Here is a 16,362-nt window from a genome sequence, read left to right on the forward strand (position 1 = left end):
CCACCTTTTTCAGAATGTTTTCTTGGAGTTGGATAATTCTCCTTACTCCTCGCCCCCTCCTTACTCCTCGCCCCCTCCTAACTTCAGTTCATACTTTATTGCGTGCCGACTGACCAGTCGGTGTGGCGTCCGTGTAGAGAAGAAGGGAATAAGGTTACACAATGCGCTAGTGTGAGACGCCAAGTTTCGTGTTTCGAGTTGCTGTAGTAAATATAGAGTAAACTTTGTCTTTGGGACTGACTTTCTGTTGTGTGCTATCCGTCTTTCGACTTACGTAAGAGAAATCCCATTTCGAGCTCAGGGTACTTTGTACACATAGATAAAGAGGGATAATTCCGGACCAGAATTTCTTTGTGTGCTAAGCGAATTTTTGACTTAACCGTTTGTGAGTTAGCTGGATTTGCCTGTACTGTACAAGAATGAAGAATGAAGTACATATGTGTATATCCTACATTTTACTTATACAAAGTCTAGAAGAAGCAAACAAGAACAAGAACAAGAAGAAGACTTTTACATAATATTCTCTTAAACCTCAACCTCTATCTATAGAGTGGACGCACAAGATACAAGAATGATGCAAAGACAAACACTCATCTTCAGTTGTTGGCTTCGCTCCTTTGGTAAAGCATCAACAACAAAAGGAATCATAAACACACAGTTTTGGCCTACAAAAAAACAGTCTTACAAAAAATAAAACTTGGCAAACCAAAACCTGGCTGGAGCCAAAAAGGGACAGCTGTGAAGCTGTGAATACATACAGGGAACTAAAAAAAGTAATGATAGATTCTGACAACTCATACACAACACTGTTCGAAGAATGCCAACACACAAAGCACAAAATACAATTAAAAAAAGCGTTCATAAATTAAGAAGAAAAACAATTCTCACTCTTCCTGGGTCCTTTGTAGATCTGGTTCTTCGTCTTCTTTTTCTTGTGCATCATGGGCACAGGGTTGTTTTCTGCAAACCAAGCAAGCAAAAATGACAGTCTGCTTTGACATAACGTTAGTAAGTAACACTGATGCCTAGCTGCATCTGGCATATATTTTCAGCATACACAAATAACAAATAGCTCAAACACATTGCTTTTCTTTGCAAAACACTGCAGGATGCCATGGAAAACACTAAGCAGAAACACTGCTGAAGCTCACATTTTTCATAATCCGCAAACTTTGACCATTAAATTTCATATCCACTGAGACTGGGCGTGTAACTTCTACGCATTCATACACGCAAACTTAGCCTTGATGGGCATGTACTTCATGACCTGGCACCAACCCACAGGGTAGATGTTTCTCTCTCTCTCTGGTCCTGCATCATTATATGTATCGATTGGACATTGGATTTCCCTTCTTTGAGCCATGTGACGTCAGAGGCCTACAAAACTTTATAATTGGGCGTTTCAGGTTGACCGAAACTTTAAAGGAACTACAAAACACACGTCATGTGTTTGATTGCATGTGTGCTGTTCAATGTCAAAACAACAACAAAGTCAGTACATGACGTGTGTTTTGTAGTTCCTTTGAAGTTTCGGTCAACCTGAAACGCCGAAATATGAATCTTATGTGTTTGATTGCATGTGTGTGTGCCCGGGCTCGTTCAATCGTCAAAACAACAACAAAGTCATAGTACCTGAAAGGGATTCGATCGATACATAAATGTTATTTGCGTGTTTGACCAAAATATGACATTTTACACAGATCTCGACAGTCATTGTTCACCTCGACCGCTATCGCGGTCTCGGAGAACAATGACTGTCTCGATCTGTGTAAAATGTCATATTTTGGTCAAACACGCAAATAACGTATAATGTGTGTACCCATACAAACAAACGTACCTTTAATGGGCGGTCCCTCCAGCGTGTACTTCATGACGTGGCACCAGCCCACAGGGTAGATGTCGGGCGACTGGCAGTCCACCCACTGGTCGTACTCGTTCTCCCACCCGTCAAAATGAATGCGCAGCAGACGACCCACAATGCGTGTCACCGTAGCAACGCAGATGAGGCGTGGCTCCATGAGATCCACAGCCTCCAGCTTCATGCCGGGGCGGTATCCATGTTTTGGTATCTCCTGAAAACAAAAGGAAACTCAACTTTGACACTTTTCTCCATCTGAGCACAGAAAACGAAACTCTGGCCATCTCCAAATCAACCCCATGGAAATAGCGTCTTCTGAAAGAAAAGTGATTTTGAGATTCCTTCAGTGTGTTGACGCACATTGCACAGGGCTAAAAGAGGATTTTCAAATATAACTGTGGCCTATAATATCATGGGGAAAGCTTGCCTCAATGTTTCCAAGAGAAACAACTTTCACAACCCATACAAACCCAACTGAATTATTTCAAGAGACTGTCGAAAATCTCACGACATGTTTGATACTTACAAGCCTACCAATACTAGTGTACATGTATGATTTGAAGCTGCACGGTATATATCTCATTCAACATCAAGCAAGGTTCAATGCTGCAAAGGCAGAAACAAGCACCCACCAAACCTATTGTCATTCATTCTTTGTTGTATAACCAGAAAAAAGATTCAGAAAAAATAAAAATGGAGGGAAATAGGAGAGAGGAGGACATTTTGGGGTATTTGGTATAGTGTGGTCATGAGTTAATCTGAAACCTTGAATTTCCAAGAAAATGTGGGAGAATCCCAATACTCTACTCTAGGCAATATGACATTGTCAACACGGGTACATTAAACGCCCCACATTCCACGATGAGATACTGACCTTATCAAACAGCTTGACAGGAGCAGCCACAGACTTGGTTTGCTTCAGGTAGTCAAACCACTTGAACCCGCCTTTGTGACCTAAGAAAGAGAAACCAAATTTATATGATATTCTTAAAGACAGTTTCTCGCAATTGCAACAAGCCAATCAACTGCCCTTAGTGTAAAAATAGAAGAAAAAGACATGAACAAGTTAACAGCAGTGTTACATTGTCATTCTCACTTCACACACAAACCAACATCTTACCTGTGCCTGGTTTCTGATCAAATATACCCTCAAATACAAAACACCAGTTGCCCAAAGGTCTTGCAAAGATAATGTATTGTCCATACAAATAAACAATCAATGGAAAAATGGTTTGTCTGCTCTTAAATAACCTATGTAAATAAGCCAAAGATATAAAGAAAGAAAGTAAAATGATCCGTGTCATGAGAAGACATGTAGAGTGAAAGGACAATTTGAGCTGCTCCCACAAGCAGCCTCTCTTGACAGGCATCACTGCATCAAATGAAGCACTCAACATCACACAGCACTTGTAGCAGAAAACCCACCTTTAGGCGGTGAGAGGTCGATGTTGTTGATCTCACAGAATCCCACAGGGAAGATGCAGGGAGAAGTGGAGTGGTAGCAAAACCAGTCAGAGCCAATCTCCAGTGTGGGCGACCCATCAATGCCAATCATCAGGTAGCCATTTCGCAACACCTGCACAGAACACATCATCAATTATACTGCTCTCCACTTTCCAAATAAGCTACCATGTGAAGATTAACACTGTTTCTACATTTTCATAAGAAATTTGTTGTTGAACAAAAATTAAGAAGAACAGATTCTGAATAAACAGATAATCTTTTGAAACAGCCTATGTCCATAGAGACATGGCAATTTGTAATCAAAGAATGATTTACTCATACTGTTCCTAGTACATCCGCTATGACTGAAGGCTCAGAACACACACACACACACACACACACACACACACACACACACACACAGCTAATCAGTCATGACCATTATCCTTTCTTCACTCCTGGACCTCCTTTGTGACAATGACAACAACAAAGGTTATAGCGGGAGACAGAGCATTGAAAGCATTGATGATAACTAGTCCTAGCTCAACTTATATACACATATATACACATACCTTCATGACGGTGGCCACATAGATGGCAGACAGGTTGAGAGGGTCAATGGCCTCCAGTTTCATACACACACACGCACAGACACACACACACAATATACACATACCTTCATGACGGTGGCCACACAGATGGCAGACAGGTTGAGAGGGTCAATGGCCTCCAGTTTCATGCCCACAGCATACCGCAAGTCACCTGGCATGTCCTTACCCTTTACAAGCAACATAACAAATATTCATCATCAAAAATGATACATGGAAAGCAAATGCAAGCTCATCGTTTAATTCACCTAAAGATTCCCAGATCTGGTGTCAGAATGTCCTAACTTTCTGTATGTGTCACAAGCACTAAACAAAGACACCACAGACAAGAATGAATAAAGCAAATCACCAATGTTTAACAGTGAAGTGCACATTATACCAAAGAGCAGAAACTATCCATACAAACTTGAGATGACAATAATAATGATAATAATGAATGTTTACTTAGCGCGAACGACAGAATCATTCTGTGCTCGACGTGCTTTACAATAACACATGAGAAACTCCATCAAATTGTAACAAAATAACTTCCAAGTTACAGCATAACATCTAAGGTACACAATAATACTGTGCATAATGACATTAAGAGCACACACGGAACCTTCATATAAAAAGACCATGAAAAGATAACCAAACTACAGTGAAAACAGATAAGTCATAGTGCAATCCAATCAAGGACAAAAAGTAAACAAAATTCAGTGTACTAACAGGATCAGATATCCGACAGTCCTTTCGCACAGTATATAAAATCACTGTGCTAAAGCATGAAGTGTAACAAGAAGAGAGAGAAGAGCATTTGCTTGAACAGTGCCCATACCTTTGGAATCATGTCAGGACTAACATCATCGTCATTGTACTTCTGCATTGCAATCTTGTTTAGGCATGCATTCCGGTACTCTGGAAATAAAAACAGATAACAGTTTGCACATTTTCTTTTAAAGCAGCCCCTAAACATGGAGTATAACTGCCGCAAATGGCAGGGGAAAATATCAGTACATGTGCCCTAAAAATCAAACAACAAGAACACACAAACAAGTGCATGTGGGAGCTGCAGTCCATAAGCGCGGAGAAGCAAAGGAAGGTTCAAGGCTAGAGTAATCTTGGACAAACACCACAAGATGTTCACGAGGAACAAGAAGCCTGTTTTTATCTCAAATAAAGGTTTTAGAAGTAGAAAAACAACTAAATTATCTCAAATAAAGGTTTTAGAAGTAGAAAAACAACTAAACAACATAACTCTAAACTGCCCACCACAAACGATTTACGATTTAATGAAAGTGTATTAGCATTTCACATATATGTGAAACTTTGCTCATGCTCACAACAAACATGTCCGCATAAAAGGATCTGACCTTGTGAAGCATGCAACTTGTGTCCCACAGTCTGCGACCATCCCACCGGGTGTATGAGGGGAGACTTCATGTGGCACCAGAACTCATCGCCTTCGCCCTGAACATTGGGCTGAAATTTTAACATCAACCACTCATTCTGACAAATGACACAGTATTCACATGTAAACAAATAATAAAAATACAAAAGACAACAATAAAACATCTTTTTGCACAAGTATATGGGTTGTTCTCTGGAGCTGGGTACCAAACTGTGACATGGGAGTCAAAAACTGAACTTACTTCTAATTGATCAACATTGTGTTCATATGATCTGTAGGACAGTGTGAGCATGAAAATATATAAATAAAGCTATTTCATGATTTTTAAATTTTTTTTAGTCATTTTAAAGAGTGGTCAAATATCATCGTACAGTACAACTCCCCCTTAGCGACCCCCCTGTTTACGACCACCCCCTTTTTACGACCGATTTTGCTACCACGTATGCATTCTACTATATAATCTACTATATAATGAACCCCCAGTGAACGACTCACCCCAAAACGCGACTTACGACCGAGCTTTTGGGGATGAATTACGACTTTCGCGCATTTGTAGTCGAGCAGACGAAAACAATACATGGCGGCTCTTGCTCCTCGACGAGAACAAAAAAATCTCGCGCACGATAGAATCCGCGGCGACTTCCTTAGGAGTCGGGAAGACGCAAATCCTGTGTATCGTCACGGATAATGACCCAAAACGCGACTTACGACCGAGCTTTTTGGGATGATGTACGACTTTTGCGCATTTTTCGAGCAGACGAAAACACAACATGGCGGCTCTCGCTCCTCCAACTATCGCGAGAAGAAATAAAAACGAAATCTCGCGCGCGCGAGATCCTGATACATCCGGTTTTTTTCTGTGCAACGCTATCTTGTCACGACGACTGTCTTGTTGACAAACGAAGATTCGCGAAAGAAAAAGAAAAGCGCCGACTCTTGAGTAGAGAGCTAATAAAGTAATCGCTAATCGAGCGAAGTGGCAATCCGCGGCGACTTCCTTGGGAGTCGGGAATACGAAAATCCTGTGTGTCGTCAAGGATAATGACTCGGTGTTATCTAGATGGTGAGAAGGATAGCGAAGCGAAAGTACGCCAAGAGAGGAGCCTGTACAAAGACCTCAACGATTGTGGTGAAGTTTAGCGATGCAAGGCGACGAATCATTCATATGAGCGGAAAGATGATTCGGGAAAAAAGTCGTTATGCTTTCTATCGAGATAGGACATTCGGATTTTACTGGTTGCGCCACAATGTCAAATGTGCTTCACTCAGCGGGGAGCGAGCATTACGCCATGAGTAAATTTTCTTTGAAATTTGAGTTCAAGTTGTTCTGCTGTAATGTGTTTGGGTGTGTGTGTGTGTGTGTTTTAATATGACAGTAAACTGCAACTGTGTGTTTGTGTGTAAACATGACAGTACATACACTGCAACCAAATTCATGACCGACCGGCCAAAAACTCAAACCCCCCTTTTAAGACCCCCCCTTTTTACGACCTAATTTTCAAGGTTTTTCCAAAGTCGTAAACAGGGGGTTCTACTGTAACAAGATCTAGCAGATGATAAACCAAACTTTAAACCGTCTGCTAGCGGCGACGTTACCACGTAAAGGGACAACCGATGCATAGATATCCTTCTGCAAGGATGCTGTGTAGTTTAGTAAAAAAAAAAGTTTGCAACAAAATCCTTTTTATTGAAATAACAGGACAAACAACGATATCATCGTAACAGAAACAAGAAGGGCAAAGCCCATACGACTCACAAGCTTGACCTAAACCTAGCAATGACATCATACACTAAGAACTGCTTTACACATTTTTCCTACCAAAATACATGTGACCTTGACCCAAGGTCATCCAAGGTCATGCAACACAAAGCTGTTAATTCAAGACATAGGAAGTACAATGGTGCTTATTGGCTCTTTCTACCATGAGATATGGTCACTTTTAGTGGTTCACTACCTTATTTTGGTCACATTTCATAAGGGTCAAAGTGACCTTGACCTTGATCATATGGGACCAAATGTGTCTCATGATGAAAGCATAACATGTGCCCCACATAATATTTAAGTTTGAAACAGTTATCTTCCATAGTTCAGGGTCAAGGTCACTTCAAAATATGTATACAATCCAACTTTGAAGAGCTCCTGTGACCTTGACCTTGAAGCAAGGTAAACCAAACTGGTATCAAAAGATGGGGCTTACTTTGCCCTATATATCATATATAGGTGAGGTATTCAATCTCAAAAACTTCAGAGAAAATGGGAAAAATAGCTGTTTTTTAGGCAACATTTATGGCCCCTGCGACCTTGACCTTGAAGCAAGGTCAAGATGCTATGTATGTTTTTTGGGGCCTTGTCATCATACACCATCTTGCCAAATTTGGTACTGATAGACTGAATAGTGTCCAAGAAATATCCAACGTTAAAGTTTTCCGGACGGACGGACGGACGTCCGGACGGACGACTTGGGTGAGTACATAGACTCACTTTTGCTTCGCATGTGAGTCAAAAAGGGGAAACCAAAATATTTAATGCTGTGGCAGTTTTTAATGGACAGATTGCAAAAACTGTGGACGTTATTTGCTTTGACCTTGCGTTTTACACGCATTTAACGAAGTGTGCTAAAGTAGTGTACGTCAGCCAAAAATAGTCGTGCGTTTATGATAAATGGGTCTGTGTTGTGCAAATGAAGCTGGGGCTGCTGTGAAACGACACTTACAAAGTTGACCACATAAAACAGCCATAAAACTATGGTTAATATTTCAGATTGTGTTGATCTTCTGCAAAAAGTACTTATTCTATTGAAAATGCACGCATTTGTGTTAAGTTATAAACTCGTTCGTGTGCTTTTTCATGTTTCTTTCATTCCGTACGACAGAGTTATTGCTTCATCAAACAGCATGTCACAAATTATCCGCCATTTTGACCTCGATTTGACGTATTCACCAAAATTACGAATACACAACACTTTATGTTTTACTACTTTTAGTTCAAATATTATTTAATAGCTTTAACATCATCAAGCAACATTCAGACACACATAAATAAGTGTAGTAACGAACAAAACTGTCAAACCTTTTATTTCAATCCAATGACCCTCTGTGGTACCCAACTCCAGAGAACAACCCATATTCATTTGTATTACAGTGGAACCCCCCTTTTTAAGACTCTCCGATTGAAGAATTCCACCCTTTTAAGACCCTTTCTTCTCAGATCTGTTGTTCATATCCTCTGTAAATTTACCCCCATTTTAAAATTCCCTGATTATAAAGACCTGATTTTCTCATATTTGTTTAGGTTTAAAGGGGAACGCCACTGCAGGGCAATTTTTTTTTTTAAATTCTGTTTGCACCACTTCTATCTTGATGAATTGCAATCAGTCTTGACACACACACATTGTATTTTTTTCCACACAAACTATGCAAGCCAAGCCCTCACCAGTAAACCCAAGGCCACCACCTTGCTGTCTGAATAGTTGAGCCTCAGTCTGCCGCCGATGATGTCACAGATGATGGCGACCCTCATGGCCGACACGCACATCTTGTTGACCACCTCGAGCTTCATGCCCACACGCAGCTTGTGGTTGTTGGAGCACTGCTGAAACTGAAGACAAACACACATTTCAACTGAGGGGCATTGCTCACAGAAAAATAATTACAAGATTGTCGAAGGTTGTATATAACTGAAAGCATGCCCATCAGCGCAGGTAAGCAGTTCGTCCACTGTATCAACTTTCATCTGAAGGGGCCATCAATGAAAAAAAAGGACTATGGGTCATCTGCAAAGCTAAATAGTGCAATAGAATTGGCTAGTCCATGTTACCTCATTCCAAATGCTGTACCCAATAGTAAACTGTGTATAGGCCGGGTGATGCAGTATTCCCTAATCTTGATGCACTGTTTGACCCACTGAGTTCACATTGGTCAGTTTAAGATTTGATGCGCACACAGGGCACAAGCATACCAAACCATGTATAGTTGATGAAACAAAGCGTTGAAGGCACAGTGTTGCCAGTAGCTCACTCCAGCCTCTGTCAGTCTTTGTCATTGAACCTATACAGTTCACTCGGACAGTCAACACCCTGGCTCAGCTCTTCCCTGTCACTTCATTTATGTTTAAAACAATGTCATCTTCTTCAAAATGTCGATGTTTCTGTTCTGAAGAAAATCAGCTATCTAATCCAGGACCTCTCTGATAACTGAATAAAAGGAAGAATATCTTACCACTTGATGGAAGTCACCAGGCAAGGTGCGGGATCCCGTCAGCCTCTTCACCAAGAACTCCTTCCAGTCGCTGTACTTGGTCTGGATGGCTGCAAGTCACACACAAACACGTTTTCATGAAAAGCAAGGTTATTGTTGTTTTTTCATCATCTCTACAACCTATCTGGCTATCCATCACTGATGAGCCAGGACAACATCTATGGTATGAAGATAGGGCAAGCAGGCCTGACAATCTTTGTGTTGCTCTTCAAATTGTCATATTTTTCCTATTCTTTTCCCTCCATACCACTCAAAAAAAGCCTGCAGTCAGACACAAGACATCACTGCACACAAAACTTACATAATACAACTGTTGCAAATTGCTCACAATGCATTTGATAGAGATAAGAAAAGATAGAGTATAAATAAAGGAAAAGAAAAACATAGATAGAATGACTGCCTACTCAAATTTCATTTTGTTTTAAAAATCAACCATACATTCCCTATATTGGCCAAACCAGTGTGACATTAGCAGAACCAAAAAGCCACTCACACTGCGGTGGTACGAGAGGCTTGCCGATGGTGGCACACCAGCCCACCGGGTGCACGTCAGGGGACACAAGGCTGACCCAGAAGTCGTGTGAGGCGTCATTCCCAAACCCTTCATACCTCATCAGGGCTGTGTAACCTGCAAATCACAACCACAAAGTGTTCATTATGCAGGGATAAAACACACACAAAGATATATCCATTGAATGTATGAATAACGACTAATAAAAAGTTGTCACTTGACCCAAACCCAGTGGAACCCTGTATTCAGACCCCCCAATTTACAGACTTCCTCTTTTTTAAGACCTCACTTTTTCATATACTCTCTTCATAACCTCAGTAAATTGACCTCCATTAGTAAGACTCCCTCCTTTTTTAAAGGTGGTCGTCTACATTTTTGCTTTTTTTCAATAATCTTATGGTTAGATTTCGACACCAAATTATGTCAAATGATGAATGAACCATGGGGAAAAAAGTTATAGAAAAAAAATATATGTAAAAAAAGATTTTATTTTTGGGTAGCGTGACTCACGCTTCCAATATTTTGTTTTCTGTTTGCTGAGAACATGTGCTTTGCCTAAAAATGCTGACCAATCAAATTCATGTCACTATGCTTATAGCCACGCCCAAACAAGTGCAGCAACAGTTTGACACTGGAGCGCTGTCCACGCTTCTTTTAAACGCACGAAATGCACAGGATTTGAGAGGAGTTTTGCGCTTGGCATTTTCCAAATAAAAAAACGCTCGCGCTGGACCCGAGTACTCTTCAGACTGGCTCGCTCAATAAATATAAATGTTTGGAATGTCTGTGGTGTGAATGTTCGGTTGGTTTCTGACCAGAAATGCAGATCTATCTCTGGCCGATTCATAGATTCAACCTACAAACTGCGACCTCATCTGTTATCAGATATGTTTCGACAAGCATTAAACGGATGAAATTAACCACATGCAGTTTATTCTTCAGAAAAATGCACACAAAAAATGGGTTGGGTTCGGTGATTTGTACATAAACGTCTTCCTCGCGATAGATTCGCTTATTATTTTGTCTTATGAAGCCGTCATCAACACGAACACAATGATTGCAGAAGCAAACTCTGTACCTACACAACCGAGACACAAGACTGATTATTTCACAGCTGCAATGAGAATAGAGAACAAAGACGTTTTGGGTAAGCTTACTCACGTCAGGTCTTCACTGACAAGCTAGGAACAGACGGAAAATTCCGAACAAAAGTAAATGACGTCAAAGTCTCTTTCGCTTTGCGTGTAACTTTGTCATGACGTATTTTTGTGTGACGCGTTCGGCTGTTCTATCAGGTCAATGGCTGCGTGTTGCCCCGCCGGTGTGAACTCCTCCTACGGCCAAGTCGTTTTTGTGGTTTATTTCGCATTTAGGTCCCAGGTAACATTATGAAGTTTTAATACGATCAATCGGACCTATTATCAAGTTAGTGTATCAACTTTTGAACGAACTGCGCCCAGTAGTTTCCCAGCAATAAGCTGTTAAGTGGAGAAAGACAGACAGACACACAATTAAAGTCTGCTGAGCCCTAGTACTAGCGTACTCGGGGATAAGGATATCCTACTATGAGTACTACGCTGGAATACTACAATGAATTTTCAAACGGCTACACTGGCTTCGTCTTTCCTGATCGAAAGGGGGTGTATTGTTGATAATTGTAGATAATAGACTCTGCATTTTAATGGTCAAATGGTGATTTCGGTATAAAAATGTAGACAAGGATCTTTAAGACCTGATTTTCTCAGATTTGTTGAGGTCTTAAAAGGGGTGTTCCAGTGGACTATCAATGCCGCACAGCCTGTAAGCGACCACAAAAACTTTCAATCTGCAAGACAAAGAGCGTAAACCCATTGCACTTAGCAAAGAAGACCTAATCACAGCACATTAACGCTTTCCTCCTCCACAAATTCCAGCATTGTCTTTTTAGACTTTAGGCCAAAGAATACTATGAGAGCCAGAAGGAAATTGTCACAATACAGTGGAATCCTCCTTTTAAGACTCTGTTTTCTAAGATTTTCTGTTCATAACCTCTGAAAATGTACCCCCATGTGAAGACCTCTCAGATTTGTGGAGGGGGGTTCCACAATACTACATTGTGGGGAGGGTAAGAGTTATCACTTTTTATAAAATAACCCATACCTGCAACTTTGACCACAGACGCGATCCAGTAGACCGGGTATGACAAATCACAGTCTGTGTTGGCTACCTCCACCTTCATTCCCACACCAATCTGATCCCAGCTATCACTCAGGGGCACCTGAAACAAGCGATTCACAGAACATTGCAAAGAAAGGAATGGACAAAGGCAGGTATCCCAGCCAAATGATGCAAATCACATGTATGTCTGCACAAATGTCAAGAAAGTAGAAAGGAACCCTTACAACTAAAAACACAATGATAAAGAAAGATGCATGTACAAAACATTTGACAAAAATACGAACTTATTCTTTAAACTGCTCTGCCGACACACAGTTTCTGCATGTCAGATGAAAAGTTGCACAGACACAACACAACTGATAACCAACTTGTAAAAGGCTAGCCACATTTTACAAATAGATGAATTCCAGAAATAACTGTGAATGTTCTTGCTTTCATTGAGGCAAACTTTCCTGCGTAACGTAATACACGTGGCAAGGAGCATGTGAGGAGACAAACCCATCGCTTGTGACCGGCCTTTTAAGCCAAATAGGAAAGTCTGCCTCAATAAAAGCAAGAATATTCACACTTTTACAACCCCATACAAACCGAACAGAGTTATTTCCTAACATCGTCTATCAGAATCATCCACACGACAAAGACGCTGCCAGACACTCACGTGACCAAAGCAGGAGACGGGAGCAGCGGGAGCAACACTGGCGACGAGGTAGCCGCCCCAGTCAAAGGCCTTGGCGTCCTGCTTCAGGCCACAGTTCAGCCCTCCGTGCCCTGGCGACTTGGATTTCCGACCCCCTGCTGCTGGCTTTCCCTGAAACACCAACCTCCCATGTCAACATCTTCTCATGTCACACACGCTTATACCTTATGTCATACTCACAAACATCTCATGTTAGAATGCAATTTCCTCATGCCATTCATGCAACCATAAGTCAAACACAGAAATCTTTCATATTATACACACAAATACCTCATGACATACTCACAAACATCTCACGTTGTAGATGCAAATACCTCATGTCATACACACAATACCTCATGCCAAAACAAGCACTTCATACCAAAAAAACAAAAACAAAAAAAACTGCTTGCAATAAAAAAACACAAAACAAATTAATTCTAACTCTAACCTTCTTTGAAACTTGCACCCTGCCAACGCCGTCTGATGGCTTCCCTTCTCGCTGGGAGGTTGCAAAACTGCGTGAACACGACAAACTGCAAAAGCGCTTGGACTTGGAGTAGAATGCATGACGTACACCAACAGATCCACACTGCTCACAGGTTGCTGCAAGGATTGAAAAGGGAGATAACAATCAGAAGAAATTAGCAGTGGGAGGAAACTATGCAGAAAAGAGCCCAAGAGACTGACAAAGAAGGATGAGATCGAACAAGGAAAGAAAAGCCCACATATTGGCAAGGCTGGAGACAACTGAAGAGGACAAGAACAAAATAATTCCACTTGCAATAAATCACACAAAGCAAATTCATTCTCTTTTAACTTTCTTGAATACTGCCCCCTGCCCAGACTGTCTGAACATGACAAAGTGCAAAACCTTTTCAACCACACACACCTACTTGGTACAGATAAGTTAATTTCCCATAAGTTTGTGATATGCTGCACAACATACCCATTCCATCTTTGCCATTCAAGAAGTTTTTCTTCTGCACGGCTGCCGCTTTGGTCTGCGAATAGCGCGGTGGGAGGAGATTGCTGTCAAAGTTTTCCTCATCGTCAGTTGTTCCACCGCTATCGTTGTAGCTGTCGTAGCCGTCGTAAAGACCAAGGCTGTTCATGTAGTCATCCTCACCCTGGTCAGAAAATTTGAAAATGTATTTCAAGACTACAGCAAATCAATCTGAGACCTAAAATATACATGTTTCTCAGCCAGTTAATCAACAATACCATAACTAGAGAAAGCCCAAAACACTGACAATAGCAACAAATGTAATTCAATAAGGTCATCCCAATACATCCAGCTAAATTTGACTACAACTACAGCAGAACCTCCCATTTTAAGACCCAAGGCTTCCTCCTTTTCAGGGCCTTGATTTTTGAGCTTAAATGTTCATAGCCTCTGTAAAATTACCTCCATTTCACGACTCCCTCCTTGATAAGACCTGATTTTCTCTGACTTTTTGAAAAGGGGGGTTCCACTGTACCATCCATACATTTGGCACTGAACTGTCTTGTCACTGCCGGGTCACGCATCACTTACCCCTAAATTACTGCTGTCGTACATGTGCTCTGACTGGTTGTCCATGAAGCTCGATGATTCCTGCCGCTGGTAGGCATCTGATGACGACTCCATCTCTGACTTTGGCCCTCCTGCCCCTGGACTGCTCCAGTCTGAATCAAAACAATGGGCTTATGGTTTTGTCGTCACTAATAAGGCAGAATAATTTTGTATTCAGATTTGGTTGGCGAAATTGGCGTGGGCGACATATATTTGGTCATTAATAGACGATGTTCAGAAAAACTCTGTAAAGATTTTATAGCTTGTGAAGGAGTTGCTTACCTTGGAAACACCGAGATAAGCTACATGTGACATTTTAAGCCAATCAGTAACGAGCGGTGTGTCTCTGTATGTGGTTGGCGATCTGTGCCAGAAAAATCATGTGAACGACTGACATCCCAGTAAAAATCAGCCATAATCTGTGCTTTCTGATCAATACATTTAATACACTTTTCAGTCAAAAGTAAACACATCGGTGCTGACTATCGATGTTGTCGCTTTGAGACACATCTCTACCTAGCGACTGGCCTACAATGTCACATACATGTAGATTGCCTCAGTGTTTCCAAGGAAAAGCTGCAACTCTTACACAACCAAAAAGTTATTTCCAAAATCTGTCCATTACAAAACCTGCACTATGCATATTAAGCCCTAAATAATGAAACCTACCACCCCCCCCCCCCAAAAAAAAAAACACCAAAAAAACACACACACACCCACACAAAAAAAAGACAAATCAAAACAAAGCCTTACTTTAGTGGCTGTTTTAAAGCATTAACACCCGAGATTTTATTCTAAATCCTTGGGTGGATGAACATGAACCTCACAATAAGATTAAGAAACAAGATCTTCAGGTAAACACACAGCCATTCCCTGTACAGAATTGAAGTCTACCATTTGCATGTGACAATTTGGAGAGTCATAACACGGTAGAGAATAATGAATTTAGCACAAGTATTTATTGGAATAAAATTGAAACACCATAGAACACAATGGTGCTCTGGACAGACTGAACAGAAAAACCTAGACAACTGGAGTCTGGAGGGAAAAAAATCATGACTAACCTGCCTCTCCTGGTTCCTGCACGAAGAGAACACACTCACAAAAATTAAAACAAGATAAAACTAACAGCTCTTTCAAGATGATATTTTACCAGTTCAAGGCCATGCTCAACTTAAATCATCATTCTCAAATTTCAAGGCCGTTTGACAGCTGATTGTCTCTATATAAATCAAATTATCATGATTATACCTTGAGAAAGACTTACTGGGCTATAAATGTTTTCTCTTTGACTCAACCTGCACACTATGAAATAGCAAACCAAATCAGAATAATGAAGAGGGACAGCAGCTCCAATATAAAAACTTATAAAGTGAAGACCATTCCAGCTAAACGGTAAAATATGGATCAAAGATGGAGAAGCTAGAGAAAGAGGAGGGGCAGCAACAGGCCCTTGTCTGATCGAAAGTTTTCTTGTTTGACCACTCCATATAAATACCACTCGCGACAACAACTGAAACTTTCACTGCAGCACAATTCCTACAAATAAGTCTTGCTGAACCAGAAAACTAGCTCTGCAACGTGGATAAGTATGTCATTTACTTACTGGACGTTTGTGACGAACTCAAAAACCAAAACATAAACATTGGCATGCTGGGTGTCCAAGGGCAGTTTACTACCGATTCGGGTCCATAATGTACACTTTACAAAACCAGCCTCGCAAGAGGAAGCTACTCACCATTTTCAGCAGCTGTGTCTAACTCATAGCGACCTTGAAATTTCTTACATTTTCTTTCAACTTGAACTTCGTGAATCTTTCCCAGCCGCTCGCCGCAAATCCCTTGATTCGGGGACAACAAAGGCTGCTCTCTACGCATGCGCCATGACATCTATATTTAACATTAGAC

The 16,362-nt window shown here is 41.0% G+C and overlaps 1 protein-coding gene across 2 annotated transcripts in view; it reads right to left on the reverse strand.

Annotated features, from left to right (window-relative positions):
* LOC138968853 (MBT domain-containing protein 1-like) overlaps positions 1-16,339 on the reverse strand; it is a 29,260-nt gene extending 12,921 nt beyond the window's left edge. Inside the window, exons 1-17 of one of the 2 annotated variants that reach the window (XM_070341517.1) lie at positions 16,194-16,339; positions 15,520-15,535; positions 14,438-14,568; positions 13,850-14,030; positions 13,352-13,506; positions 12,883-13,032; positions 12,207-12,324; positions 10,050-10,184; positions 9,518-9,606; positions 8,733-8,897; positions 5,262-5,358; positions 4,727-4,806; positions 3,978-4,079; positions 3,284-3,434; positions 2,733-2,812; positions 1,838-2,072; positions 889-960 (exon numbers count right to left, since the gene is read on the reverse strand). In XM_070341517.1, the coding sequence (XP_070197618.1) occupies positions 889-960; positions 1,838-2,072; positions 2,733-2,812; positions 3,284-3,434; positions 3,978-4,079; positions 4,727-4,806; positions 5,262-5,358; positions 8,733-8,897; positions 9,518-9,606; positions 10,050-10,184; positions 12,207-12,324; positions 12,883-13,032; positions 13,352-13,506; positions 13,850-14,030; positions 14,438-14,568; positions 15,520-15,535; positions 16,194-16,196 (1,960 nt within the window). In that variant the 5' untranslated portion in view covers positions 16,197-16,339. Of the gene's footprint in view, positions 1-888; positions 961-1,837; positions 2,073-2,732; positions 2,813-3,283; positions 3,435-3,977; positions 4,080-4,726; positions 4,807-5,261; positions 5,371-8,732; positions 8,898-9,517; positions 9,607-10,049; positions 10,185-12,206; positions 12,325-12,882; positions 13,033-13,351; positions 13,507-13,849; positions 14,031-14,437; positions 14,569-15,519; positions 15,536-16,193 lie in introns of both variants that reach the window. The other variant, XM_070341516.1, reaches the window with a different exon arrangement.
* Between the last annotated feature and the right edge of the window lie 23 nt (positions 16,340-16,362).

The sequence above is a fragment of the Littorina saxatilis genome, linkage group LG6 (genome assembly GCF_037325665.1).
Source record: "Littorina saxatilis isolate snail1 linkage group LG6, US_GU_Lsax_2.0, whole genome shotgun sequence".
NCBI lineage: Eukaryota > Metazoa > Mollusca > Gastropoda > Littorinimorpha > Littorinidae > Littorina > Littorina saxatilis.